General features: G+C 37.2%; 1 protein-coding gene across 1 annotated transcript in view; it reads left to right on the top strand.

Moving 5' to 3' along the window:
* Positions 1-26,936, top strand: part of Aff4 (ALF transcription elongation factor 4) — a 72,083-nt gene that overhangs the window by 19,779 nt on the left and 25,368 nt on the right. The window contains 6 exon segments of the mRNA XM_034506947.2: positions 1,056-1,182; positions 4,829-5,605; positions 8,376-8,420; positions 13,199-13,285; positions 22,671-22,707; positions 24,801-24,849. Coding sequence (XP_034362838.1) covers positions 1,060-1,182; positions 4,829-5,605; positions 8,376-8,420; positions 13,199-13,285; positions 22,671-22,707; positions 24,801-24,849 — 1,118 coding nt within the window. The 5' untranslated portion in view covers positions 1,056-1,059.

Below are 26,936 nucleotides of genomic sequence, written 5' to 3'. Positions count from 1 at the left end.
TTTTCTTATTTGGTTTAAAATAGATTCCACAGATATATACTGATTTTCCCCTTTGGTTGCTCTGTTTCTTTGCACCTCTCTTTTTTCCTCTTTTAAAACAAAATCAAGATAGAGGTTTAATTCTTAATTCAACTTCAGGGACAGGAAGGAGCAGCAGAGGTCTTGGTGTCACTTACTTAGCATTTTGTAATTTCTTTTATTATTGTCTATTCAGACAAAAGTTTCTGCTGTTCATAAACAAATAAGCCATTCTTCTCGGTTTATTTTAGTGACAATATAGTACTATCAAGATCTCAGAAATGACAATCCCAATTTTTTCCTTTGACTACAAATACGTTTTCCTTTTTAATACAGTTTTAGTTTTACTTACTAACACATGCTAATTTTAGATCCTATCACTGAAAGCCTCAGTTTGCCATTGAGGCATTAATTGAAATATTAATATATTTAGAGCAGAACTGTCATTTTTTTAGGGAATCTAGAACAGCAAAGCTGAGGTCAAACTTCTATAAGGATGGACATCAAAGAAGCTGTGTTTGGGACAAAAAGAAATCAAGATAAGGTAGATGCAAAGTAGAGAAAAAAGCTGGGCATTGGGGTTTGAGAAGTAGATGGGAGTGGGTTATATGCCACCAAAGGTATGGCAGTTAGCACTGTGAAGAGGAAATACTGACAAATCCTTTCCCTCTGAATGTACCAGTTTTAGCTCACTTTCAGATAGCAGAATATTTGAAAAATTGTCATGTTTAGGGTAGGGGAGTTGAAGAATGCTTGCCTAGAATAGGCAAGGCTCTGGGTTCAATTCCTAGCACTGGGGGAAAAAAATGAGGTTTTGATGGAGTAGTGGTTTCTCATATTGTAGCGGATGTTTTCTTTCTGGGTGACTGTCGAAGATGATAGTGCTTAGTGCCAGAATCCTGCTTCAGCACTAATGCCTGTTAAGTACCCAGAAGCTGACAGAAATTGAAATCTCAATTTGGAGTGTTAAATTGACAGTCAGTACAGAATGTTCAATTTCTATTTTTGTGATGTAAAACTTGTGCTTCTCCTCATAGCAACATGAACCGTGAAGATCGGAATGTGCTGCGCATGAAAGAAAGGGAAAGGCGGAATCAGGAAATTCAGCAGGGTGAAGACGCCTTCCCACCTAGCTCTCCTCTCTTTGCTGAGCCGTACAAAGTTGTAAGTTATCTTTTTATCTTTCACCCTACTTACATGACATTTGTGCTTCTAGGATTTTTTTAAAAAAATTCATTTGTGTGTGTGTGTGTGTGTGTGTGTGTGTGTGTGTGTGTGTGTGTCTTCCAGGCATACTCTCTGGTCTCTGCAGAGGACAGAAGAGGATGTCAGGTGCCCTGAATCTGGAGTTACAGCCATCCTACATGGGTGCTGTGAATCAAATTCAGGTCTTCTGGAAGAGTAATACATGCTCTTAACCATTGGGCTATCTCTTTAGCCCAGTGCATGCCTTTAACTAAAGCATTCTGTGAGGTGGAGACAGGCTGGATTTCTTAGGTCAAGGCAAGGCAGACTACATAGAGCAACTCTGTCTCAAAAGAATTTTTTGGCCAGTAGTCTACGTTCTCTACTGTTTATTAGGTATTCTGTATTGTTTGGTAATAACATCAATCAAAGATACTTTCACAGATGCTGTGTTTCTCCCTGTTTCTTGCCTTTGCTTAGTTAGTAGGTTTTATTGACTGTTGGTATGTTGAGATTTTTTTATGAATGTTCATTTGTGTTATCAAAGATTAAATTCTCTGATATTTCTTCTAATGTATTTAATCATTATCAGTTACATTGGAGTATGTTGTTGGAGGCATTCAATAAATCGAAGAGGGGCTAAAGAGATGGCTCAGCAGTTAAGAGTATTTCATTTGTTCATTTTGTGTGGGACCCAGTTTAATTCTCAGCACCCACATGGAGGTTCATAACCATTGGGAACTCCATTTTAGGGGATCTGATGCACTCTTCTGATCTCTGCAGACACCAGGCATACATGTGGTGCACATGCATACATGTAGACAAAACACTCACACATAAAATGAATAAATAAAATAAATGAATTAAAAAAAAAAAAGAACAAAAAACCCAGGGTCTCTTTATACAGCCCTGGCTGTCCTAGAACTCACCATTTAGAATAAATCTTTTAAAAAATTAAGAAAAATAAGTTGGATCAATTGCTATTTTAATTTTAAAAATTTTTTGTTTGTTTTGTTTTTATTTTCTGTATATGAGTATTTCTACTCCCAGTATGTCTGTACACTACATGTGTGTATTGCTGGAAGAAGCCAGAAGAGAGCATTACATCTGAGACTGGAGTTCGAGACAATTATAAGCTGCCATGTGGGTGCTGGGATTTGAACTCTGGTCCTTTGGAAGAGTCAAGTACCCTTAATTACTGAGCCATCTCTTCAAACCCAATACCTATTTTTTCTTAAATTCATTTATCTATTTTATGTATATGAATATACTTTAGCTGTCTTCAGACACACCAGAAGAGGGCATCAGATCCCATTACAGATGGTTGTGAGCCACCATGTGGTTGCTGGGAATTGAACTCAGGACCTCTGGAAGAGCAGTCAGTGTTCTTAACCGCTGAGCTATCTAGCTAGCCCCCATTACTATTTTTAATTACTTTCATTGCCCTTAAATTGAAATTACTAAGAAAGAACACTAGTAATAATTCTCATGACTCTGATGTAGCTTTAGTGGAGACATCTTTCAAGCATTTCATTTGCCTTTGCGTTTTATTCGACAGTTGTTAAACTTTAAGGCTTATGCTATCTGTGGATCACAGCTTTAGTACCTATTATACACTATGCCATTAATGGCCATTGCTGGTTTATAATAAGAGATTAAGAGGGTATTTCGATTTCTCTTTTTCCTTCCTTCCTTCCTTCCTTCCTTCCTTCCTTCCTTCCTATCTGTCCTTTTGTCTGTCTGTTTTTTTCAAGACCGTATATTTTTATGTAACCCTGGCTATCCTAGAACTCAATCTGTAGACCAGGCTGGCTTTGAACTCAGAGATCCATCCACCTGCCTCTGCCTCCCAAGACTTAAAGGTGTGCACTACCACTGCCCTGTTTGATTTTATTTTTCTGATAAAATATTGACAGGCTGAAGAGATGGCTCAGGGATTAAGAGCAGTCATTGCTCTTGTAGAGAACCCAGGTTCAGTTCCTCACACTCACATGACGGCTTCAGTAATGCTGGTTTCAAGGGATCGGATTTCCTCTTATGACCCCCCCGTTTCTGACTTCTGCACATATGTAGTGCACATAAATTCGGGGAAAATACTCATACCTAAAATTTAAAAGAAAAAAGAACTATTAACACAGTAATAACATACCCTTTTTATCCCTGCATGTCTGGTATATATAGAAACCCTTTATATACTACATAAAGCCATATACCTAGAGTTTTTAAGGGATATATCAACTTAAAAACTGTCATATTAATATCATTTATTTGAGTATATCACAAAGCCTATAGTAATTTGTGATTATGGATTAAATCAGAGATGAAAAGCTTTTTGTTGGTTTTGTTTTGTTTTTTTGAGACAGGATTTCTCTGTGTAGCCTTGGTTATCCTGAAACTCAATCTGTAGACCAGGTTGGCCTTGAACTCAGATATCCTTTTGCTCCTGTCTCCAGACCACCACAACGAAAGGTATGTGCCACCACCACCCAGCTAAAAAACGCCTTTGAAATAAATCAAGAGTTATGAACCACACTACTATTCACTTCATGATTATAAAAATAGTAAATTGGACTTGTTTTTGATGTTGATGTTCTTAGCCAATAGCTATATATGTATTGTGATTCCTTAAGATTGATAGATTTTTCAAACAATATAAAGTTATTATTAATGTATTTTCATTCTCAAAATAAATAGTGGTAGTTCAGTTGGGTTTTTTGTTTTATTTTTCTTTTTAAAGATAACATTGATAGTTTTCCAGGCCTAAAACTCAATATGTGGCCAGGGATGACCTTGAACTTATCATCCTCCCTAGTGCTGGGAATATGTTACCAAGTCAATTTATTTGTTGTTGGGGATTGAACCCAACCCAGGGATATGTACATGCCATGCAAGCATCTGGGCTTCATCCCCAGCCCTAGTTATTTAGTTTTGATTTTTTAAAAATATTATTTATTTATTTTTATTTATACAAGTACACTGTAGCTGTCTTCAGACACACACCAGAAGAGTGCATCAGATCCCATTACAGATGGTTGTAAGCCATCATGTGGTTGCTGGGAATTGAACTCAGGACCTCTGGAAGAGCAGTCAGTGCTCTTAACTGCTGAGCCGTCTCTCCAGCCCTTTAAAAAAGTGTGTATCCTCGGCTGGCCTCAAACTCCAGATCCTTCTGCCTCTGCCTCCTTCAGCAAATCCTACTGGACTGCACCGCCAGTACCAGCTTGACTTCTTTTTAATACAATCTTTAGACTTTCTTTTGTATTTTAGCATGGTTATTTTCATATACTTTTTTGTGGGTTTTTAAATTTCAGATATTTTTAATAAACCTTTTTCACTGTGAGAAATATATATGTGGTAGTCAGCAGTAGAGTATTCAGTAGCGTGTGAGAGGGAATGCTCACTCTGCATGTGAAAGGTTCTAGTTTTTGCTGGTGTGTGTGTGTGTATTGGGTGATTTTTTTTGTAGATGTTAACTTTAATATAAAAAGTGAGATTTATCTTTAAAAACACATCTTCTGTCTGAAGATTATAAAGTGAGTTTGGAAGAATATTTGGCTTCACATTATACTAATTTTATATTTTACTTTTTGCTTTCCTTTTTTTTTTTTTTTTTTTTTGTTTGTAGACTAGCAAAGAAGATAAATTATCAAGTCGGATTCAGAGTATGCTTGGAAACTACGATGAGATGAAGGATTACATAGGAGACAGATCTATACCAAAGCTTGTTGCAATTCCCAAGCCTGCAGTACCAACAACAGACGAGAAAGCAAGCCCAAATTTTTTTGAACAGAGACACGGAGGATCTCATCAGAGTAGCAAATGGACTCCTGTAGGACCTGCTCCCAGCACCTCTCAGTCTCAGAAACGCTCCTCGGGCTTGCAGAGTGGACACAGTAGCCAGCGGAGCAGTGCAGGTGGGAGTGGCGCTAGCAGTAGTGGCCAGAGGCATGACCGTGACTCCTACAGCAGTAGCAGGAAAAAAGGCCAGCACAGCTCAGAGCACTCCAAATCTCGATCCTCAAGCCCTGGAAAACCCCAGGCTGTTTCTTCATTAAGTTCTAGTCATTCCAGGTCTCACGGGAATGATCACCATAGCAAGGAACATCAGCGCTCCAAATCACCTCGGGACCCTGATGCCAACTGGGATTCTCCTTCTCGCGTACCTTTTTCAAGTGGGCAACATTCAAGTCAGTCTTTCCCACCTTCTTTGATGTCAAAATCTAGTTCAATGTTACAGAAACCCACTGCCTATGTAAGGCCCATGGATGGACAGGAGTCTGTGGAACCAAAGCTGTCCTCTGAGCACTACAGCGGCCAGTCTCATGGTACTAACGTGACTGAGCTGAAGTCCAGCAGCAAAGCACACCTCACCAAGCTGAAAATACCTTCCCGACCTTTGGATGTGAGTCTCACACTTACAGTGTTTAGCAGTGTGTCTGAAAAAAGTAATTCATAGAGACTTCAGTGAGTCGCACCTGTCTTTTTGCTTTACTAGTAAGCAATATAAAACTTTTAAAAGCTTAGGAAGAAAAGGTTTAAAGAACAACTTGGGAATTGACCCCATGTGGGTCCATATTGCTGTGTACTTTCTTTCTTGGTAATAGAGAAAATATCATTCATAGTTTGTCAAGTATTAAAATGACAAATCAAAGTATAGACTAAAAGTAAGATTTATCAGTAGCTCATGCTTCCTCCTCTTGGTTTTATGGGATAGTATGTATAGCTTGTTTCTTTTTACTTAAAAAGAAAATTACCTTTGCTATTATAGCATTACAGATAAATGCAGGTCATGGTTTATGGTGACAAATGTTGGAACTTTTGAATCCACAGAAATGATAATACTGTGTAGTTCTGATGCTGCTTTCCCATGCTCACAGCTAAAAAAAAAAAAGAAAAAAAAAAAAAAGCTAAAAAAGCTGTAACTGTGTATAAAAGTTGACATTCAGAATAACCAGAGAGCCGGGCAGTGGTGGCGCACGCCTTTAATCCCAGCACTTGGGAGGCAGAGGCAGGCGGATTTCTGAGTTCGAGGCCAGCCTGGTCTACAGAGTGAGTTCCAGGACAGCCAGGACTACACAGAGAAACCCTGTCTCAAAAAAAAAAAAAAAAAAAAAAAAACAAAACCCAAAAAAACCAGAATAACCAGAGAACTAAGTTGAAATTGTTCTTCTTTTTTAACATATACTAAATTGTCAGAATAATAGGTTTCAGTAAAACATTGTCAAATAGGCAAGATTTATTTTATTTTGGTATTTTATGTGTATGAATGTCTCTCCTGTATATGATGCACCTTTGTGTATCCTGGTGTCTATAAAGGACAGAAAAGGGCCTCCGATCCCCAGGACCTGGAGTTATGAATGTTGTGAGCTGCCACTTGACTGCTTGGAATCAAACCTGGCTCCTCTGAAAGAATAGGCAATACTCTTAACCTGAGACATTTCTCTAGCGCTTCAAGGTGTATCTTTTTTTCTTCCTTCTTTTATTTATTTATTTATTTATTTATTTTGTTTGTTTGTTTGTTTGTTTGTTTTTTTGTTTTTGTTTTTTGAAACAGGGTTTCTCTGTGTAGCCCTGGCTGTCCTGGAACTCACTCTGTAGACCAGGCTGGTCTCGAACTCAGAAATCCTCCTGCCTCTGCCTCCCAAGCCCTGGGACTAAAGGCATGCACCACGACTGCCCGGCTAAGGTTTTTCTTTTAATGTAGTTTATACAGTAAAAAAGTTGAAAAGACAAAAGGCATAGCTCAGAATTCAGAATGGCAGAAGAAGGAATCAAAGTCAGCAAGATAGCTCAATGGATGAAGTATAAACCTGACAATTTGTTCAGTGCCTGGATCCCACAGGGGAAGGAGACAACCAACTCCTAAGAGTTGTTTTCTGAACCTCCGCCCCACATGGCTCACCCTTACACACACACATATACACTAATGGAATTAAATCAAAAAGAATCTTGGGGCCTGAAAAGATTGCTTACTGGTTAAGGGCACTTTCTACTCTTACAGAGGACTTGTGTTGCTTCTCAGACACAGAGAAGTGGTAATTTGTTCTTTCTTCAAACACATCAATTTTTGGGACTAAATTTGAGTTTAGTTTTTTGATTTTTTTTTTATGCCTTAAAATTATCAGTCTGCCTTCTACAGTTTATGAAATGCTAGATTAAAATGTGCATTGTAGTCCATATCACTAATCTTTCAAAAGCTCATTTTACTAAGTTTGTGAGGAACTATGTCTCTATGTCATATTATATTTTGTATATGAATAACTTTAGAAATTTTTAGGAAGTTTGATTACCTAAAAAGGTTACATTAAAAAAAAAATGTAAGAGTTGAGATGATTCAAGGGCCAAGAACAGTGGCTGTTCTTCTGGAGGATCTGAATTCAATTCCAAGCACCCATATAGTGGCTCACAGCTGTCTCTAACTCTAGTTTCAGGGGATCATATTCCTTCTTCTGGCTTCCACAGGCACTAGGTAAGCATGTAGTGCACAGACCTACATACATGCAAAGCACTATATACATAAAATAAAAATCTAGGGCCTAGAAAGAGGTCTCAGTGGTCTCAGTGGTTAGGATCACTGGCTGCTCTTCTAGAGGGAGAGGCCCACCTTCTATTCCTAGCATAAGCACAATGGTTCACTACTGTCTAATATTCCAGAACCAGAAAATTTAGTGCCTCTGCAGGACTAGGCAGGCATACAGCATGCATATATATATATATAATATAATACATAATATATAATATATAATATATAATATATAATATATAATATATAATATATAATATATAATACACATTTATATTTATTTATATATTTCTTTATATATAATATATATTTATTTATATATAATTTATATTTATAATTTATTTATAATTTATTTTATATATATATATATATATATATATATATATATACACACATATATACATATATATATAAAATCTCCAGCCAAAACTATTACATATATAAAATAAATAAAAAATTTAAAAAGCTTTGTTTAGGAAATCTATCTTAAAAATTCTAGCTAGTGTTTTGAGTGCTCTGACTTAAAATAATGAGATTATAATAATTCTTCAAATTTTATGTAATTTCTAATGTTTTTGATATGTTTAGTAAATACTAAAAATCTAACAACAAATTACTTCAAATCTAATGTCTTTTTTTTTCTCTTAAGGCATCAGTTTCTGGTGATGTAAGCTGTGTGGATGAAATACTTAAAGTAAGTTTGTTTTTAATTATTTTGATAATGTTTAGTAATGATAATAATTTAATTATGATACCTATATTACCAACTCTGTTTCATATATCTAATTCCTTTGTAGCACAGATTGCTTATATGTGTAACTTGATTATGTCATATCCATCATTAATGACTGACTCTTCTGAGGTTCTAGTCACATGCTTTGTTGACTGTGTGTAAATAAAATAAATCCTAGTTTTACTCTTGAAAACAGGAAGAAACAAATTACACCTACATTTCTTTAGACTTATCAGCTAGTAATTTAAAGGCCTTTAAAAAAAAAAAAACTCAGTAGTTACCAAGCCATTGGTGACAGTAGTTTGGTTTGTAATTCACCTGTGCTTTTTGCTCAGATGCTAAAGTAAAGCTGTCTTCTGAGTATTGATCTGGAGTTGTTATTAGACACACTTAAAATTTTTTGATAATCAAAAAAGTGCATTTCTCTGCTGGAAGAAGGAAAGAAAAGTTAGGGAATGACAGTTACTGCTTTTTTGCTCCTAAGAGAAAAACATCAGTCACACATAACTTGTACTGCTTTTTGGAAGCTACTGAATTATTGTCTGTACTTGGGTTTTATGGCATTTTCCTCTGAGACTGCCTGTCTTAGCCTGTTTCTATGATCTGTTCTCACCATTGAATCTCCCACTCCTTTCTTTAGCTGCTATAATCTCCCTTTACCATTTTGCTGAACCTGTTTTTCTCATGTCCTTCTCTTGTCCTTTGACTGGGGTATAATGCCTATAAGAAGTCATCTTCTTTCTTTCTTGTCTCTGCTGTTTGAGAGTTTTACATTTTCCTTTGGGAAACTTTGTCACTGTGCTTTGTTGTTTGGTTTCCTGTCTGCCTTTCCTACTTCCTTTGCTACTACTGTGGCTTCTCTTCTCTTTCCTTCTTTTCATACTCTTCCTCCCCTTGTCTACCATCCTTAGCTTTATCAGATGACTAGCTGCTCGGTCCTTCTCTCCTCCTTGATCTCCTATAGGTTTTGGTTTATGTCTCTTAGGAACTCCTCTTAGTCTGTCCATATTTACAAATGTAGAATCCTTGTTCTCTCTGTCTTCCACATATTCTGTCTAACTGTTAAAGTAGGCTTAGACTTAAAATTTCTCTGCAAAATCTTTATTCTTTCCATTTCTTCCAAACTTCAGTAGTTTTAAAAAATCCTCACTTGGGCCAGTAAGATGGCTCAGCAGGAAAAAGTGTTTTTCACACCAGCCTGATAATCTGAATTCAATCCTCCAGAGTCCACACTGGGAGTATCGCCCACTCTCACCTCTACATGGCACACTCTCTGACATCAAATGCGTGCCATAGCCACATGCCCACACACACTAGTTTTTCTGTTTTTGTTTTGTAGTACTTGAAGGCAAGGTTTCTGTATGCAGCCCTACCTGTCCTTGAACTCGCTCTGTAGACCAGGCTGGCCTCAACTCAAAGAGACCCGCCTGCCTCTGTCTCCAGCATGCTGGGATTAAAGGTGTGTGTCACCACTGCTCAGCTCACAAAGTAGCTCACAAAGTAGTACTAGCACTACTAATAAAAACATTATAGTAGTCTTAATTATTATAGTAGTCTTAATTATTATAGTAGTCTTAATTATTATAGTAGTCTTAATTATTTTTGTTTCTACCTTTTAAATCTCCCAACTGTCTTTTTATATTGCTTCAAGTCTTCCCTTAGTCCCTGGCCTTCATAGCTTGACTTCTTTGCTAGAGGTAATCAGTGGCTCCTCTCTCTCAAGACTGAGATGGCTAAGACCATCATTCAGAGGCAGAATGTAAGATCTCAGACATCCCATAGCCAGTCCTCAGCTCTCCTGCTGCTGACTGACCACTTTGCCAAACTAGTTTCCCTAAGCCATACCCTTTTTTTTTTTTTTTTTTTTAAATAGGCTTTCTTATAGTGGGTGCTGGCTTTGAATGAACTTCTTTCCTCCTGCTTCACATTGCACTGGTAGTAGAGGCTTGTAATTCCACAGAAGATTTTATCACTTCCTTAAAGTAAAATTCCTTGAAACACTACTCTCCTTTCTCTGTATAATAGTACATACTTAGTTGTCTTCTATAGAATCCCAGAAAAATTTTTACTTCTTCCTGTGTCAGGCCACCATTTTCTCCTTTAACTCCTCCTCTCCCCACCAAACTTATTTAATTGATGTCTTGTCTGCATATATGTTTGTGCACTATGTGTGTTTATTGCCCAAATAAGTCAGAATGAGCTGTCAGATCCACTGCAGTTGGAGATACAGACAGTTGTTAGTTGCCATATAAGTGCTGGGAATTGAACCTAGGTACTTTGTTTGGAAGAACAGCCAGTGAGTACACTTAACCACTGAGCCATCTCTTCATCCCAAGCATTCACTTTTTTAAAAGACACACACACACACACACACACACACACACACACACACACACAGAGTCTTGTGCATAAGAAATGCTAATGTGTATGTGTTTTACTGTTTTTTTTTTGGTTTGGCTAGTTTTTAGGGTGGCGTGTGTGTGTGTGTGTGTGTGTGTGTATGTGTGTGTATGTATTCTATGGGAACATACATGTTTCCCTCTGAAGTTTTAGCAGTGTATAGAACTTTAGTACCTGGAAGACTTTCTTTGTCTCCCTGTTTTCACTAAATATTTAGCCTACATTTTTTATGTATAACCTTGATACATGGCCTTGAGTGTTTTAGTGCCCAGCCAGCTTGATTGTTGAAACAATTAACAGTTGCACATATTTTGGTATTTGATTTGTGAAATGACAGTACTAGAAACCTGAGGTGCAGAAGTTTCCATGTTCCTTTCATAGGTTTTTTTTTTTTTTTTCCATTCAACTTGCAATCACAGTTTCTAGGAACTCGATTATGAACATAAGGAAGAAATCTGTCTAAAAAGAATATATATTTATTGAAAAAATTCCTTTGTCAGTTATTCACCTATTATGTGTCAAGTGTTAGTAGTGTGGCAGTGATACTAATTGTACTATTTAAGCTGACCTTCTAGAGCTGGGTATAGGAATTAATACAGGAATTTTAAGAGAATAGAGAACAATTACATGCAAGTAACTAGTGCTTTATTGTTGTTATTTGTTTTTCCACTTTTTTATTAGTTCTTTGTGTATTTTGTATAATGTATTTTGATCATGCTTACTTCGCAGCTCCCCCTTCCGTGCCCACTCAACTTCAGGTCTTTTTCTTTTCCCCAGCAAGTCCAGCTTGTGCTGCTCATATATTTTTGGGTATGTGCTGACCACTGCGGCTTAGCTGACTTACCAAGGGCCACGCCCTGAAAGAAAACTGACTCTTTTGTCAGTCGCTCCTCAGCTCAGGATGGGGCTTTGTGCCTACCTCCCTCTCTGCCCATGCAAGAGGCTGCTTATAAGAGCTTGTAGTAGACACTGTTTCTTCCCAATTTTGTCATTCTGTTGCCCAAATGTAGCCACTGTAACGCATCCTTCCAGACACTTGACTTTTCATATATAAATATTTACTAGGGTGTAGACTGTGATTTGTGTTTGACACTAATATGCTATGGATATCATTTCATATCATAGTTGAATTTCTCATTTTAATGTCTGTCTGGTGTTCCATTTTTGTATGTCTGCTTATTTGTTTAATCAATACTGTGTTGTTGCACATCAGAGTTTTTAACATTTTTTTTTAAATCTATGAGTCCTTGGAATCTTTTAATGTATGTTTATATAACTGTGGTTATAGCCACAGTATAAATTTCTAGCTATCACAAGTCAACTTTAATTTACCTAATGGCTAAGTTTGAACAAAATGCTGGAAATAAAATACACCCTTATTCTAACTGATACCTCTGATATACACATTGATCCTCTGATATACACATTGTTACCTAGATTTACTTGGCCCTTTTTTTTTCCCTCTTAGACAGGGTGTCATTAGCCCAGGCTGCCTTGAATTCTTCCTCTTAAGAGTTAAGATTAGAGGCACATGCCACCATGCTCAGATGTTTATAGCATGATTATATAGAAGGCATTAAATAAAATCAGACCCAGGGTCTTTCTTACTTGTTTTCTTCCTAATATGCTTTTGAAATCTCTCTTCTGTTTCTTCACATGACCAAAATTTTCAATCAGCTTGTGAACTCTGAGGTCAGACTTCCTCAATGAAAGGTCAGACTTTCCTATAATGAAATTCTGTGTCCATTATTTACTGAGCATGCCACCGTGAGTAAATAACGTTGACCTTGTTCTTCAGTTTCACTTTAAATAGTTAGGATAATATTTACCTCAAGACTTGAAGAAATGATTGACAAGCAAAACATTTATCATAGTTTCTGATCTATTAATAGTAAAGATTAATGTTAGCTGTTTTCCTTATTGTCATCTTCTTCCTTCCATTCCCACAGCAAGATCTTTTCTGAGTAGCATTACATAATATGAGTTTGTTAGGCATGGTGGCTCATCCTCTAATCTAGCACTTAGGAGGCAGAGGCAGGAGGATCAGCACAAATTCAAGGCTCTTGTATTTCATTACAGGCTGATTTCTATAACTGTTCACAAATTTCATCATTCTACTCACAGACCCCTTAAAGTCAGAGAGGATTTGTTACTTCCTGCCCCATTGCCCGCTGTACCACTTGCACACAGTTGTGCTTTACTAATATCCATTGGCTCACTATGCATAGTTTTGGAAGATTGATCATAAAACCAGTATTTGTAAGTAAAATCTGGTTTTTAGCTGTATAGATTTGTAACCTTGTCCTGGTTGAAAACAAACTGTAATAATTACATTTCAGGAGATGACGCATTCATGGCCTCCCCCTCTAACGGCTATTCATACACCATGCAAAACAGAACCTTCCAAATTTCCTTTTCCAACTAAGGTAAGTAAATAAAATGTGTATTTGATGTAAGAAAACTCTAAATGACTCAACTAAAATTACATGAGTTCAAAATTTTCTTGCCATTCCCTGCTGGGAAACACAATAAACAAACAAAGAAGTAATTTAAGTAGTAATGATTTCTATGAAGAAATTTTAAAATAATAATAGAATTGAGAGTATCTTTGACTAAGAGATACATAAGAAAATTTGGAAGGCACTATGGGGGGAGAGTTAGGAAAAAAGGCATTGTTATTGCAAATTCATGGTATTCTAGACTGCAGGTGGCTAGGGCTGTTCAGGTTGTTTTCTGAGTAGCCTCAGAACCTTGCCACAAACATAGTTACATCTTATGAAAAAGAGCCCTCACACAACTGTCTTCAGCCCATCTAAACTCTCCAGATTAATTTTTTAAACATGAATTTATATGTAAACAATACAAAAAATATTAAAAAAACAATATAAAATGCTGGGTGTGGAAGCTTACACTTGTGATCCCCAGAACTATGCAAGCAAAGACATGAGGATTAGAAGTTTAAGGCCAATCTGGCTACATTCAGAATTCAAAAATCCCCCTCCCCCACAAACAGCCAGACCAAAAAATACATTCTTATATAAAAGTTTGTTTAGGACTCCTAATACCAGCTCTCCCCTTTCTTATTTTATAGGTCATCCAATTTCATATGTCTTTGAAAACCTTTTCATACCATTTGCATGCATGTGTACAACTCATAAGTGTGTGCTCACTTCATATCAGTATGTTATTCCTATTTAGATAAACTGTTCTGTAGCATTAGCCGGTAAGCAGTGGTCCTGGAGCCCTTGTCATGTTGTTTACTTAGAAGGATTTAATACCTTTTTAATTCACCTAAAGTATAAATTATCTGACTTTACTTAGCCATTTCTCTTTAGTGTTTGTTACCATCAGTTTTTAGTACTATAAAAGTGTGTGTGTGTATGTGTGTGTGTGTGTGTGTGTGTGTGTGTGTGTGTGTGTGTGATGTGTGCTATGAACTGGTTCCTTCCACCATCTGGTATCAGGGATGGCACTTAGGTTGTCAGGCTTGGCAACAAGCACCTTTTCCATTGATCCATCTCATAAGTTCTCATTTAACAAAATATGGGCAAATGCTAGTTTTGAGCATATGTATACATTTGTGTGTGTGTATATGAAGAGGTGCACATCCTGTGCTTTTGGGTGTGGAAGCTGGGAACTACATCAGTGTTTTTCTCTCTTGTCCTTCTCCCCCAACCCCCCGTGAAGGTGTTTCTCTGTGTAGCCCCAGCTCTCCTGGAACTTGCTCTGTAGACCAGGTTGGTCTTGAACTCAGATATAACTGCCTCTGCCTCCCAAGTGCTGGAACATATGCCACCACTACCCAGCTGTTTTTTACTTATTGGCACAGTGTTTCGTGTAGCCCAGACTGCCTGTGAACCCTGTATAGCTTATAATGATCTTGAACTTGTTTTTAAATGTATGTTTGTGTGTGTACCCATGTATGTGCAGGTATACACACCCATTCATGTGTGTAGAAGGTAGAGGGAGACAGGTGATGTCCTCTTCCTATATGGCTTTCTGCCTTACACCCTGGACATTGGCTTTCTCTGAATCTCAAGCTCACTATTTTTCTGAGAGGCTAGTAGACAGCAAGCCTCAGTGATCTTACTGTTGTCATCACAACCATCCTTGCACATGTGTGTGTGTGTGTGTGTGTGTGTGTGTGTGTGTATGTATGTGTATCTGTGTGCATGCATGCACTGGAGATAGAACTCAGGCCCAAGAAAAGAAGCTGTCTTCCCTGTTCTTGAGTATATCAGTAAGTTTTTTTTTTTTTTCTCCTAGAAAGCTTTTAATGAAAATACCAAAATTTCTTTATCCATTAAATTGTTGAATATATAAGTTATCTTCACTTTTAGGCTGTTAAATATCTATAAACATTATTGTGTATATTGTAGACTTCTGGTTTGGTTTTTTTCTCATTGGTAAATGCTAGTGATATGGTGAAAATTATTGCTGAATTGTGTGGTAAATATATATTCCACTTATAAGATGCTGAGCACTGTTCTTTAAAATAGCTGTAACATCCTTGCTTTACCCCTCCCTACCAGTCAACAGTGTGTGATGGTCTACTTATTCTGTCTGTGCCTCCAGCTTAGAATTGTTGATCTATTTGCTTTTACTCATTTTAGCAGGTGTATTAGAGGTATGTCATTCTAAACTTAATTTATACTTTCTTTAAGACTGATGATATTGAACTATCTTTTTTCTTGTGTTTATTGGCTCTTACTCTATGGGTTGCATAATTACATATGTTTGGAGTCAGAAGTGTTTCAGACTTTAAATTTTAAATTAAAATTGCTTTACTGAAGTATGAACACAAAATTGATTTATGTTTTATATAGACCTTATACATGCAGCTTGAAAGTAATTTTGTGCATCTTTAGTTTTTTTTAAAGATTTATTTTATGTGAGTACATTGTAGTTGTCTTCAGATACACCAGAAGAGGGCGCCAGATCACATTGCAGATGGTTGTGAGCCACCCACCATGTGGTTGCTGGGAATTGAACTCAGGACCTTTGGAAGAGCGGTCAGTGCTCTTAACCACTGAGCCATCTCTCTAGCCCTGTGCATCTTTATTTCACTGGCATTTTGACTGTATCCATCATAGAAGGTTAGGTAACTGTATCTCTCTTATAAGGTTAGGCAACTGTGTCCATCATACAAGGTTAGGTAACTGTATCCCTCTTATAAGGTTAGGCAACTGTATCCCTCTTATAAGGTTAGGCAACTGTATCTCTCTTATAAGGTTAGGTGACTGTATCCATCATAGAAGGTTAGGTGGCTGTATCTATCATAGAAGGTTAGGTGACTGTATCTATCATAGAAGGTTAGGTAACTGAATCCATCATAGAAGATTAGGTGACTGTATCCATCATAGAAGGTTAGGTGGCTGTATCTATCATAGAAGGTTAGGTGACTGTATCCATCATAGAAGGTTAGGTAACTGAATCCATCATAGAAGATTAGGTGACTGTATCCATCATAGAAGGTTAGGTAACTGAATCCATCATACAAGGTTAGGTAACTGTATCCATCTTATAAGGTTAGGCAACTGTATCCATTATATAAGGTTGTGTAACTGTATCCATCATACAAGGTTAGGCAACTGTATCCATTATATAAGGTTTGGTAACTGTATCTATCATACAAGGTTAGGCAACTGTATCCATTATATAAGGTTTGGTAACTGTATCCATCATACAAGGTTAGGCAACTGTATCCATTATATAAGGTTTGGTAACTGTATCTATCATGCAAGGTTAGGTAACTGTATCCATCTTATAAGGTTAGGCGACTGTATCCATTATATAAGGTTAGCGACTGTATCCATCATAGAAGGTTAGTCGACTGTATCCATCATAGAAGGTTAGGTGACTGTATCCATCATAGAAGGTTAGGTAACTGTATCCATCTTATAAGGTTAGGCAACTGTATCCATTATATAAGGTTAGGTAACTGTATTCATCATAGAAGGCTAGGTAACTCTGTCATATAAGGTTAGGTAACTGTATCCAACATATAAGGTTAGGTGACTATTCATCATATATAGGTATGTAATTTTCCTTAAGTTGCTTTGGTCAGGAATTTTGTCACAGCAAGAAAAATCACCAGTGCCGGGCAGTGGCAGCACATGAGTTTAATCTGAACACTTGGGAGGCAGTGCAGGTGGATCCCTGTGAGTTTGAGGCCAGCCTACTCTACAGAGTGAGTTCCAGGACAGCCAGGGAGGACTACACAGAGAAACCCTGTCTAGAAAAACAAAAAACAAAAGAAAAGTCACCAATGTGATTAACAAATATGAGAATATGAAAACAAGGACTGAGGCCAACGAAATGATTTAATAGGTTAAGGTGCTTGCTACCAAGCTTGATAGCCTGAGTTTGATTTCTGGGATCTATATAGTGGAAGAAGAAAGCTGACTCCCACAGCTTTGTCCTCTGTTTAGTCCCGGCTGTCCTGAATCTCACTATGTAGACTAGACTGGACTTGAACTCAGAGATCTGTTTGCCTCTGTCTCCCAAGCACTGGGATTAAAGGTGTGCCCCACCACTGCCTGGCACAAATTGTCCTCTTATCTCCACATATGCAAGATGGTTTGTGTATATATCTGCACAAAATAAATAAATAAAAATATAAATTTTTAAAAAGGACTGTGAGGATTTATCCTTGTTTTTTACTAAAAAGTTTCAGTTTCTTCCCTTGCTAGAAGGGTACCCACTCTATAGCTTTTCATTTCTCTGTATTCACATCTTCACTGCCATAGTCTAAGCTAGCATTATCCCTCTTCTGGACCATGGAGGTCTACAATCTAAAATGTTCTAAAATATCTGCTTCAGAGCCCTTCCAACACTACTGCTTAGAACCAACAGGATGAAATAAAGAATCATGCTCCTGACTGAACACTGTCAGTGCATCTTAGTGAACTTGGTACAAACATCCAAACCCTTGTGCTCACTAAGAAGATTTCAAATCACCTGGGTCTTCTGTTGGTTTCTTCAATATTCTCAGAATCCACTTGTCTTCACACTATCTACTTATTGTTTTCTTCCTCATGCCAGTCACAGCCAACTCTCTTCATTGTCAAAACACAAGTTTCCCTTTATCTCAGGCCCCTGACTAAGGTTCCTCTTTATTGTTGCTCATTTTGTGTATTGACTGTGTCTAGGTGCTACAACTTCAGCTTTGCAAAAGCAAATGCACAGTAGCTTTTTGTTTTATTATTGTGCTCAGAGTCTGTGCTGGGATTAAAGGCGTTACATTTCTGTTTTTAACGTTGACAATTTGTCTTTTTCTGATAGCTTTCTAGAGTTTGTTTTATTAATCTCAGTTTTATTCCCTAGGTTTTTTTTCATTTCTATCATATTTTTTTTAATTTATTTTTTTAAGATTTATTTATTTATTTTATGTATATGAGTACACTGTAGCTGTCTTCAGACACACCAGAAGAGGGCATCAGATCCCATTACAGATGATTGTGAGCCTCCATGTGGTTGCTGGGAATTGAACTCAGGACCTCTGGAAGAGCAGCCAGTGCTCTTAACCACTGAGCCATCTTTCCAGGCCGCCCGTACCCCCTTTAGGGTTTTTCTTCTGCTTTCATTTTAAAAACTATTTTTTTCCATGAAGTGGAAAGTAGTAATATTAAAACGTGGTTTTCCTTACCTTTTTATATAAATATTCTTTTAAACAAAGCATCACAAATTTTAATATTTTGTACTTTAATTTTTTATGGCTTCTTTTCTTTTTTTTTTTCAGTGAGTTAAATAATTTTTATTATATTCCTATTGGAACAAATGCTTTTTTTTTTTTTTTTTTTTTTTTTTTTTTTTTTGATTTTTCTAGACAGGGTTTCTCTGTGTAGTTCTGGTTGTTCTGGAACTCACTCTGTAGACCAGGCTGGCCTCGAACTCAGAAATCTGCCTGCCTCTGCCTCCCAAGTGCTGGGATTAAAGGTGTGCGCCACCACTGCCCTGCTGGAACAAATGCTTTTTTTTTTTTTTTTTTTTTGGTTTTTTTTGAGACAGGGTTTCTCTGTGTAGTCCTGGCTGTCCTAGAACTCACTCTGTAGACCAGGCTAGCCTCGAACTCAGAAATCCGCCTGCCTCTGCCTCCCAAGTGCTGGGATTAAAGGCGTGCGCCACCACCGCCTGGCGAACAAATGCTTTTATGGCAAGGGTTACTTTTTATTTTTTATTTATTTATTTTATTTTTTTGGATATTTTATATATTTTATTTACATTTCAGATGCCATCCCCTTTCCCCCTTTCCCCTTTCTAGGAAACCCCTATCCCATGCCCCCTTATGGCTTATTTTCAAGGTTTTATTTTAATGTTTTATAGTTTTCAAGTATTTGAGAGATTTTTTTTCAAATGTTACTGATTCGTGGATTAATTCTGTTTGGGTTAGAAAGTCTAGAAATTAAGGTTTATAAATTTGTTTGTGGTACTTCTAGAAAATTTCAAGTTTATATCTGTATAAACAGTAGGGACATATTCAGAGGTCATGTATGCTCAGCCCTGAAAAATGGTTCATTGCACTGGGCAGTGGCGGTGGCGGTGGCGGTGGCGGTGGCGGTGGCGGTGGCGGTGGCGGTGGCGGTGGTGGCGGTGGCTGCAACGCATGCCTTTAATCCCAGCACTTGGGAAGCAGAGGCAGATGGATCTCTGAGTTTGAGGCCAACCTGGTCTACAGAGTAAGTTCTAGGACAGCCAAGGCTATATCGAGAATGTCTCCCACTCCCAAAAGGTTCTTTGGTATTTTTGCCACTCCCTTGAACAAGCATATACAAACCATATCACTGGGCATTTATTTATTTCATTATTTATTTAATTATTTATTTATTGAGATTGGTTGTCTCTCTATAGCTCTGGCTGGGCTGGCCTTGATCTCGAAGAGATCCTCTTAACTCTGCCTCCCAGGTCTGGAATTAAAGATGTATACCACCATCTCCCCCACTCTGTTTGGTCTTCTTAAAAACAACCAACCTCCTTTCCTCTCTTTTTCTCCTTACCCCTCCCTGCTCACTTCAGGACATGGTTTCTCTGCATAGTTCTAACTGAATTGGAACTCACTCTGTAGCCTGGCCTCAAACACAGAGATCTGCTTGCCTCTGGGACCACAGATTTAAGCTACCATTCCTGTGCATGGCAGGAGTTTCCATTTTTTAACATAATTCACAAAAAAACCTTCTTAGCTGCTTCTCTATTTACTAAGGTAGTTCATATGTAGTGAGATTTTGTTACATCTAAAAGTAATAATTTACTGACAATGTAATTAATCTATTTAGTATTATAGTTCGGTGGTTTCAACATATTTATTTACAAGTGCAGCTGTTGCCACGGAAGTGGCACAGACCATCTTTGTCACCTTTGTCATAAAGAAATTTTATTCCCTTTAACTATTTTTTTCCTTACTTCTCTGCCCTAAATAAGTGAAATCTAAGAATATGTGGTCTTTAATGGCTATAAACCTATCTAGTATAGACTTCTACAATGAAATAAATGTAGTATAGACTTCTACAATGAAATAAATGTCACTGTCTTCAGACACACCAGAAGAGGGCATCGAATCCCATTACAGATGGCTGTGAGCCATGTGGTTGCTGGGAATTGAACTCAGAACCTGTGGAAGAGCAGTCAGTGCTCTTAACCACTGAGCCATCTCTCCAGCCCTGTGCCTCAGCATCTTGACACTATAAATATATATCATTCTTTTTTCACTTTCTTGGTGTTTACGTGTGTGTGTGTGTGTGTGTGTGTGTGTGTTGTGAGTTGCATGTGTTGTGTATGTTGTGTGTTTTGAATGACTTGGTCCAGGTGCTCTTCAGTGATAGGATCTTTACCACTGCACGATATCCTTAGCTTTAAATCCTCTTGTCTCAGCCTAATTGCTAGGATGACAGACATGTGTACTATCACTTTCTTTTTTTGATGGTGTCCTTTGAAACGTAAGTTCTTAATTTTAATAAAATCCAATCCATGTGTTTTTATATGTATATGATATATTACGACAAGAATTCTCTGCTAAATGCAAAGTAAGATTTGGCACTATTTTCTTTAGCTCTTATATTAGCTTTATTCTTTTGGCTGTGGCTCTTTGTTATCTTGACACAATTTGTTGAAAAGGTTATTTCTTCATTGAATGATCATTGCATCCTTTTTGAAAATTAATTGACTTCTTTTTAACAGCAAATATATATTTAGTTTTATTATTTTGGTTGCTCTTTCCCAGAAAATTCTGCCATTAAAAGAAGATTTTTAAGTAGGCCTTTTAATGGATCTGTATATAAGTTTGGTATTATATCTTCAGCATATATTTTGTACATGAAGTTATTTGGAAAGTTATGCTTCTGTTTTGCTAAAGCGTCTCTAGTGCCAGGTTCTGTACTATCATAGAGCTTTCCTTTTCTTTCTCTCTCTTTTTTTTTTTTTTTAAAGTATGTGCTCATCATGGGGGAGGCAGAGACAGGAAGATCTCTGAATTTAAGGGCTTCCTTGTCTACATAGAGTTGCAGACCAGCCAGAGCTTCATATTAAGACCTTATCTGAAAAAGAACAAGCCAATAAATAATAAAAAGAAGTATGTGACAGTTTGTTCTTTACAATGCTATTAGCTTATAAGAAACTAGGGACAGAAAGTAGGAAGGGAGTGGAGTGACAAGGGATGGGACACCCATGTGGGAGCTGTGTTTTCTTTGTAGAGATGTAGTATATTTTGAATTTGAATGTATTATAGATTGCACAGCTATTTTTATTTAGTTTTCTTTCTTTCTTTCTTTCTTTTTTTTTTTTTTTTTTTTTTTAGACAGGCTCTTAGATAGCACAGGCTATCCTTTTTTTTTTTTTTTTTCAAGATTTATTTATGTATGTGAGTACACTGTAGCTCTCTTCAGACACACACAAGAGGGCATTGGATCCCATTACAGATGGTTGTGAGTCACCATGTGGTTGCTGGGAATTGAACTCAGGACCTCTGGAAGAGCAGTCAGTGCTCTTAACCACTGAGCCGTCTCTCCAGCTGCCAGCACAGGCTAACCTTGAATTCACAATGTAGCTCAGGGTAACCTTCAATTCCCAGTTTTTCAGCCTCTATCTATCAAGTACTGGCATTATAGTTATAAGCCACTGCTCTTGGGTTCATGCATGCTAGACAAGTACTGTATCAACTGAGCTCAATCCCTAGCTCTCTCTCTTATTTCCTTTAAGTCTTTTCTTTACTCTGGGATTGAACCCAGGACCCTGAGTATAGTTAGCAAGTGCTGTCTACTATTTACTCGCATTGTAGTCCAAGCATTTTCTCAAGACCAAGAATTAAAGATGTATTTTTATAAGTGTGTGTGTGTGTGTGTGTGTGTGTGTGTGTGTGTGTGTGTGTGTGTAAGTACGTGGTCTATGCCAGTAGGCTCAGGTACCCAAGAACGATATAAGAGGGTGTCTTATCTTTTGAAGCTGAAATTATAGTGGGATGTGATCTGTGCAACATGGGTGCCAACCAAGTACTGAACTCAGATCATCATCAAGAGCCTACTCTTAACACTGAACCATTTTTCTAAGCCCTAAGATCATACATCTTGAAAGTATGTGAACTCACTAGGTCTCTGAATTAGATTATGAGTATCGTGGATGTTGTTGAAAAGAAATGGAGACTCTTTGATGGCCTTGTGCTCTTTCCGTAAGCTCTAATAGTCTATGTAGATGGGGCCACCACATTCTTCCAGTTTTTTCTTTTTCATATGTTGAAGCATTTTTATCACTTGGAGCTTTTCTCACTAATAGATTTTTCTCTCATACCATCACTTTGAGTAACTGTATGTTCCTTTCTCTTAGGAGTCTCAGCAGTCTAACTTTGGCCCTGGAGAACAAAGTAAGTATTTCTTTTTCTTGTTGATTTTCAAATTAACCTATTTATTGGGTATTTTATCCATATAGCTATACCTTATAGTGCTTCCTAACAATTTTTATATGTGTCTTACCCTGATTTTATGATCTGGTAAATAACAATCTGAGCTCAGTCTTAAGAAAATTTAAGAACTGTAGGTCATTAAAAGTGAAAATAAGCTAGATATAGTAATGCATGCCTTTAATTCTCCTTGTACTTAGTAGCCAGAGGCAGGCTGATCTCTATGAGTTTAAGGCCAGCTTGGTCTACATAGTGAACTCCAGTCTAGCCAGGGATATGTAGAGAGACCCTGTCTCAAAAAAAGCAAGCAAACAAAAAAATCAAAATAAACTTACTTATTTGAACTAACAGTTAGAATTTCATAAAATCTATTTGGTGGGCACCAAATGAAGTAAGAACCATTTTTCTGCCTTTCCATTTCCTTCATGATATCGGTTTTGTAGTGATAAAACTGTAGGCAAGAATGGTCGTGTTAGCACTACCACAGGCTGTTTGTGCATTTCTTACTTATTCTTCCTGAGTCTCCTGGTCTGGATAGTAAGGAATGCATAAAGAGCCTGTGGGTCCTCTGCAGCCTCTTTGTCACCTCCACTCTTCATTTCTCAGACTCTTGTGGAAGATGGCTGTAGAGAATATATGCACCAGGAAGTGTGTAGATTGACACTGGTGAGGTTGGCCATTGCAGATGTTGTGAGTGTTACCATGAAGCTCTTGAACAAAAAATACCTAGGAACAACCACTTATGAGATAGATTATGCTGGCTTAAGAGTATTCTGAATGATGTAGAAAAATTTGACCTTTTGCTAGTTGTGTGTGTGATCTTAATGCAAGAGATAAAACAAGAATTTATCGTTCTATGTTTACTTATTTATTCTGTGTGTAGAAGGCATAGGAAAGCTATAGGACACAATGTGGAGGTCAGAAGACAGCTTATAGCAGCCATACTTTAAGTCTGCGTACTTACTTAGTCCTACTGTGTAGCTGTAGTTATAGATAAAGGAAAATGACCGCGAGGTTTGTTTGTGGGTTTTTGTTTTTGAGATTGGATTTCTCTGTGTAGCCCTGGCTGTCCTGGAACTTATGCTATAGACCAGGCTGCTCTTGAACTTACAGAGATCTGTCTGCCCCTGCTTTCTTCATGTTGAGATTAAAGGCATTCACCACCACTGCCTGGGTCTGACAATGGTTTTTAAAGCAGGCTCTCACTTTGCAGTCCAAGCTGGTTTGGTACTCAGAGATCCTCCTGTCTCTATGTATGATTCCTAGAATTACAGACGTGCACTACCACACTCAGCTTTGAGATGTTCACATGCTGAAATAGCTAGCTAGAAACCCTAACATTTTCTCTTAAGAATGTCTCCTTCTTACTTCTACCTACCCTCATTTACTTCCCCAGTGTTTAATTATGGCAAATGGGATCATGCGTTTCTTCTGATTGTTAATACTTGGTATTTTTTTTTTTTTAACTGGGTTTTCTCTAAGTGTTTATCAGTATGTAATTCTAGTTCACTCTTATAATATTAAACTATGTCACATGAAATAATTACAATCAATTAGTCTCCTACTAATAGACATATATTTTATTTTCTAGCTTTTGCTGTTAAAGCTATGCTATTATAATGCTGAATGTGGTGACACATTCTTGTGACTCTGACTCTGGGTCAGCCGAGCCAGAAAGATTGCAAGTTCAAGGCCAGTCCAGGCTCTGCATTGTGAATTTGAGCCAGCCCGGGCTGTATAGTAAGACTCTGTCTCCAAAAAATATACATAAAGCCATATTATTATGAGCATTATGTCTGTATTTATTTCTCCAGTTAGTGGGTAGATTCCTTTCATTGAACCAGATCAGTAGCAGCATAGTTACAGTACTGATAAAGTGATGTGAGCACATTGCTTTCTAAAATGGCTGTGGAAGATCAGTGCCTGAGGATGCCTGTGTCTTTTGTCTACCTTGTGCAATGCATTTTATTTATATATCTGAAGATAGACATTTTATATAGATATTTCATAATCTAAATAAACAACTCAGTTGCTCACTTTTATATTTTTTGTTTCAGAAAGATACAATACTTCTGCTAAAACGTCAAATGGACACCAGTCAAAATCGTAAGTTTGTTACTTAATGGATGTCTTTTTTTCCTAGAAGTTATCTGTAATAGCTGGCTATTTTAAATGCTAGAAATATTACTTTTTTGTTTTTTAAATTTAAATTACCATTTATTTTGTATGTGTTTGTGTGTATGGAGAGGCTTGTGGAGATCAGAGGACAACTTGTGGAAGTCAGTTCTCTGGTCCTAGAGATTAAGTTCAGGTTGTTAGTTGTAGTGGCAAGCCCCTTTACCCTCTGAGCCAGCTCATTGGATCTTGTGCATGCTAAACTCATATTTCACTATTGAGCTACATACATTCCCATGTAGAAACTCTAATTTTTAAGACAGATATAAGCTAACTTTGCCTGTAAAAAGGTAGAGATTATAGATTTTAAAGACCATATAGCCTGTGTCTGAAATACTCACTTCTATCATTTGATATAAAAGCTGTATAGACTACAGATATAGCTGTGTTCTATCTAATAACACTAACCTTGTTGTTTTGTTTTTTGAGACTGAGTCTCATGTAGTCTGGGCTGTCCCTCAAACTCAGCACATGTAGTCAAAGATGAGTTGGACTTGATCTTCTTGCCTCTGCCTCCCAAGTGTTCAGATTATATATAGGCACATGTTGTTATTCCTCGGTTTTCTCTCCTTTTTGGTGGTGATAGAGATTGATCACAGGATCTTGCACACGTTGAACCAGATCAGTACCATACTACTGAAAAGTATCTCCAGTCTGATAAAAATTTCTTTACAAAACAGCAGTGGAATACTGGCTATGGAAATAAGTATCTATAATCCTAGCACTCAGAAGGCTGAGTTGGGAGAATTACCATTAATTTAAAGCCAACCAGGGCTACAAAGCAAGTTGGACCAACCTGGGCTATGTATAGTAATACCCTTTCTCCAAAACAACAAGCATCTTAAAAAAATGAAAGGAAAAGAAGAAAACACTAGTAGCCTAAGTTCACCCACCCTTACTCTGAGTTCACAGTTTACAGTTAATAAAGAAACTGTGTTAAATATAGGATTCTTCTTAGTAAACCTTCCATTTAGTTACTGAGTGCTGTACACTAAAGCAACATTGTTTATACTATCTTTACATTTTTCTATTTTTTTATATTTTGTAGGTAGAATCAAAAATCTATACCACAGTAGGGGTAGGCTATTAGATATTGACAAATTACATCTAGAGAGTGAGTACCTGTACTCCTAAGATCACAGGTTAACACAGTGGTTAGAGCAAGTTCCAAAGGAACAGCCACTATGTGGCTTCCTGTGCCATAGCCACAGACTAAATAGCTTGACAGCCTCTTCGTGTAACAAAAGGAGGACTGAGGAAGAAATACACTAATAAAAACACATCCCATACACTTCTGAGAAACTCAAAGATTCCTTTTATCATATCTGTATGAAAAACTTATAATGCATGTCTGCTGTATACCATGTATACCATGGGCATACCGCTTTGGCTGCTGAGGAAACTAGAACATATGCTGAACCCAGAGCAGTGTGGTAAAGGCTCTGACAGACTCACATATGTAAGCAGGTTCATTGAGCTGCCATTATTAAATCATAAGGGCTGAGAGAATTCAGAGTAAGTACATTTTCCTTACTGGAAATCAGTCATAGAGATACACTAAGCTTTGTACAAAAGGAAACTTTCCAAAATTTTCATTTACTGAACTAATTTTAAAACCCTTCTCATATTATATAGTCATTGAGTTGCTTTATTTCCAGGTGATTTTTGTGTATGTTTTGAATTCATGGTCAGATTTAGAAATCAGATTAGTCTTTGAGGGGAGAGTGCAGGTAAAGAAAGAAGACTTCTTCCAACTGCCTGGACACTCAGAACGCTTTATAAAAAGGTAATGGAACGCCTTGTGATAAAAAAGGAAACACTGTCTAGGTACAGGTCTCCCAAACTTCATGTTAAACAACACAATGTTTTGAGTTACTTTGATTTTAAGTTTAATAATTTTAGACTTAGGGAAAACTTCAATCTTTCACATTACTTTGAAAACAAATTGTAGAAATTGTCAGCTTATTGTATTTATATATTTTAAATTCAATTTGAATTTTGGTAAAGGGAGACTTAGA

This window comes from Arvicanthis niloticus, chromosome 6, assembly GCF_011762505.2.
Source record: "Arvicanthis niloticus isolate mArvNil1 chromosome 6, mArvNil1.pat.X, whole genome shotgun sequence".
Classification (NCBI taxonomy): Eukaryota; Metazoa; Chordata; class Mammalia; order Rodentia; family Muridae; genus Arvicanthis; species Arvicanthis niloticus.
Note: the sequence above shows the minus strand (reverse complement) of the source record. Positions and strands in the feature narration are given on the sequence as shown.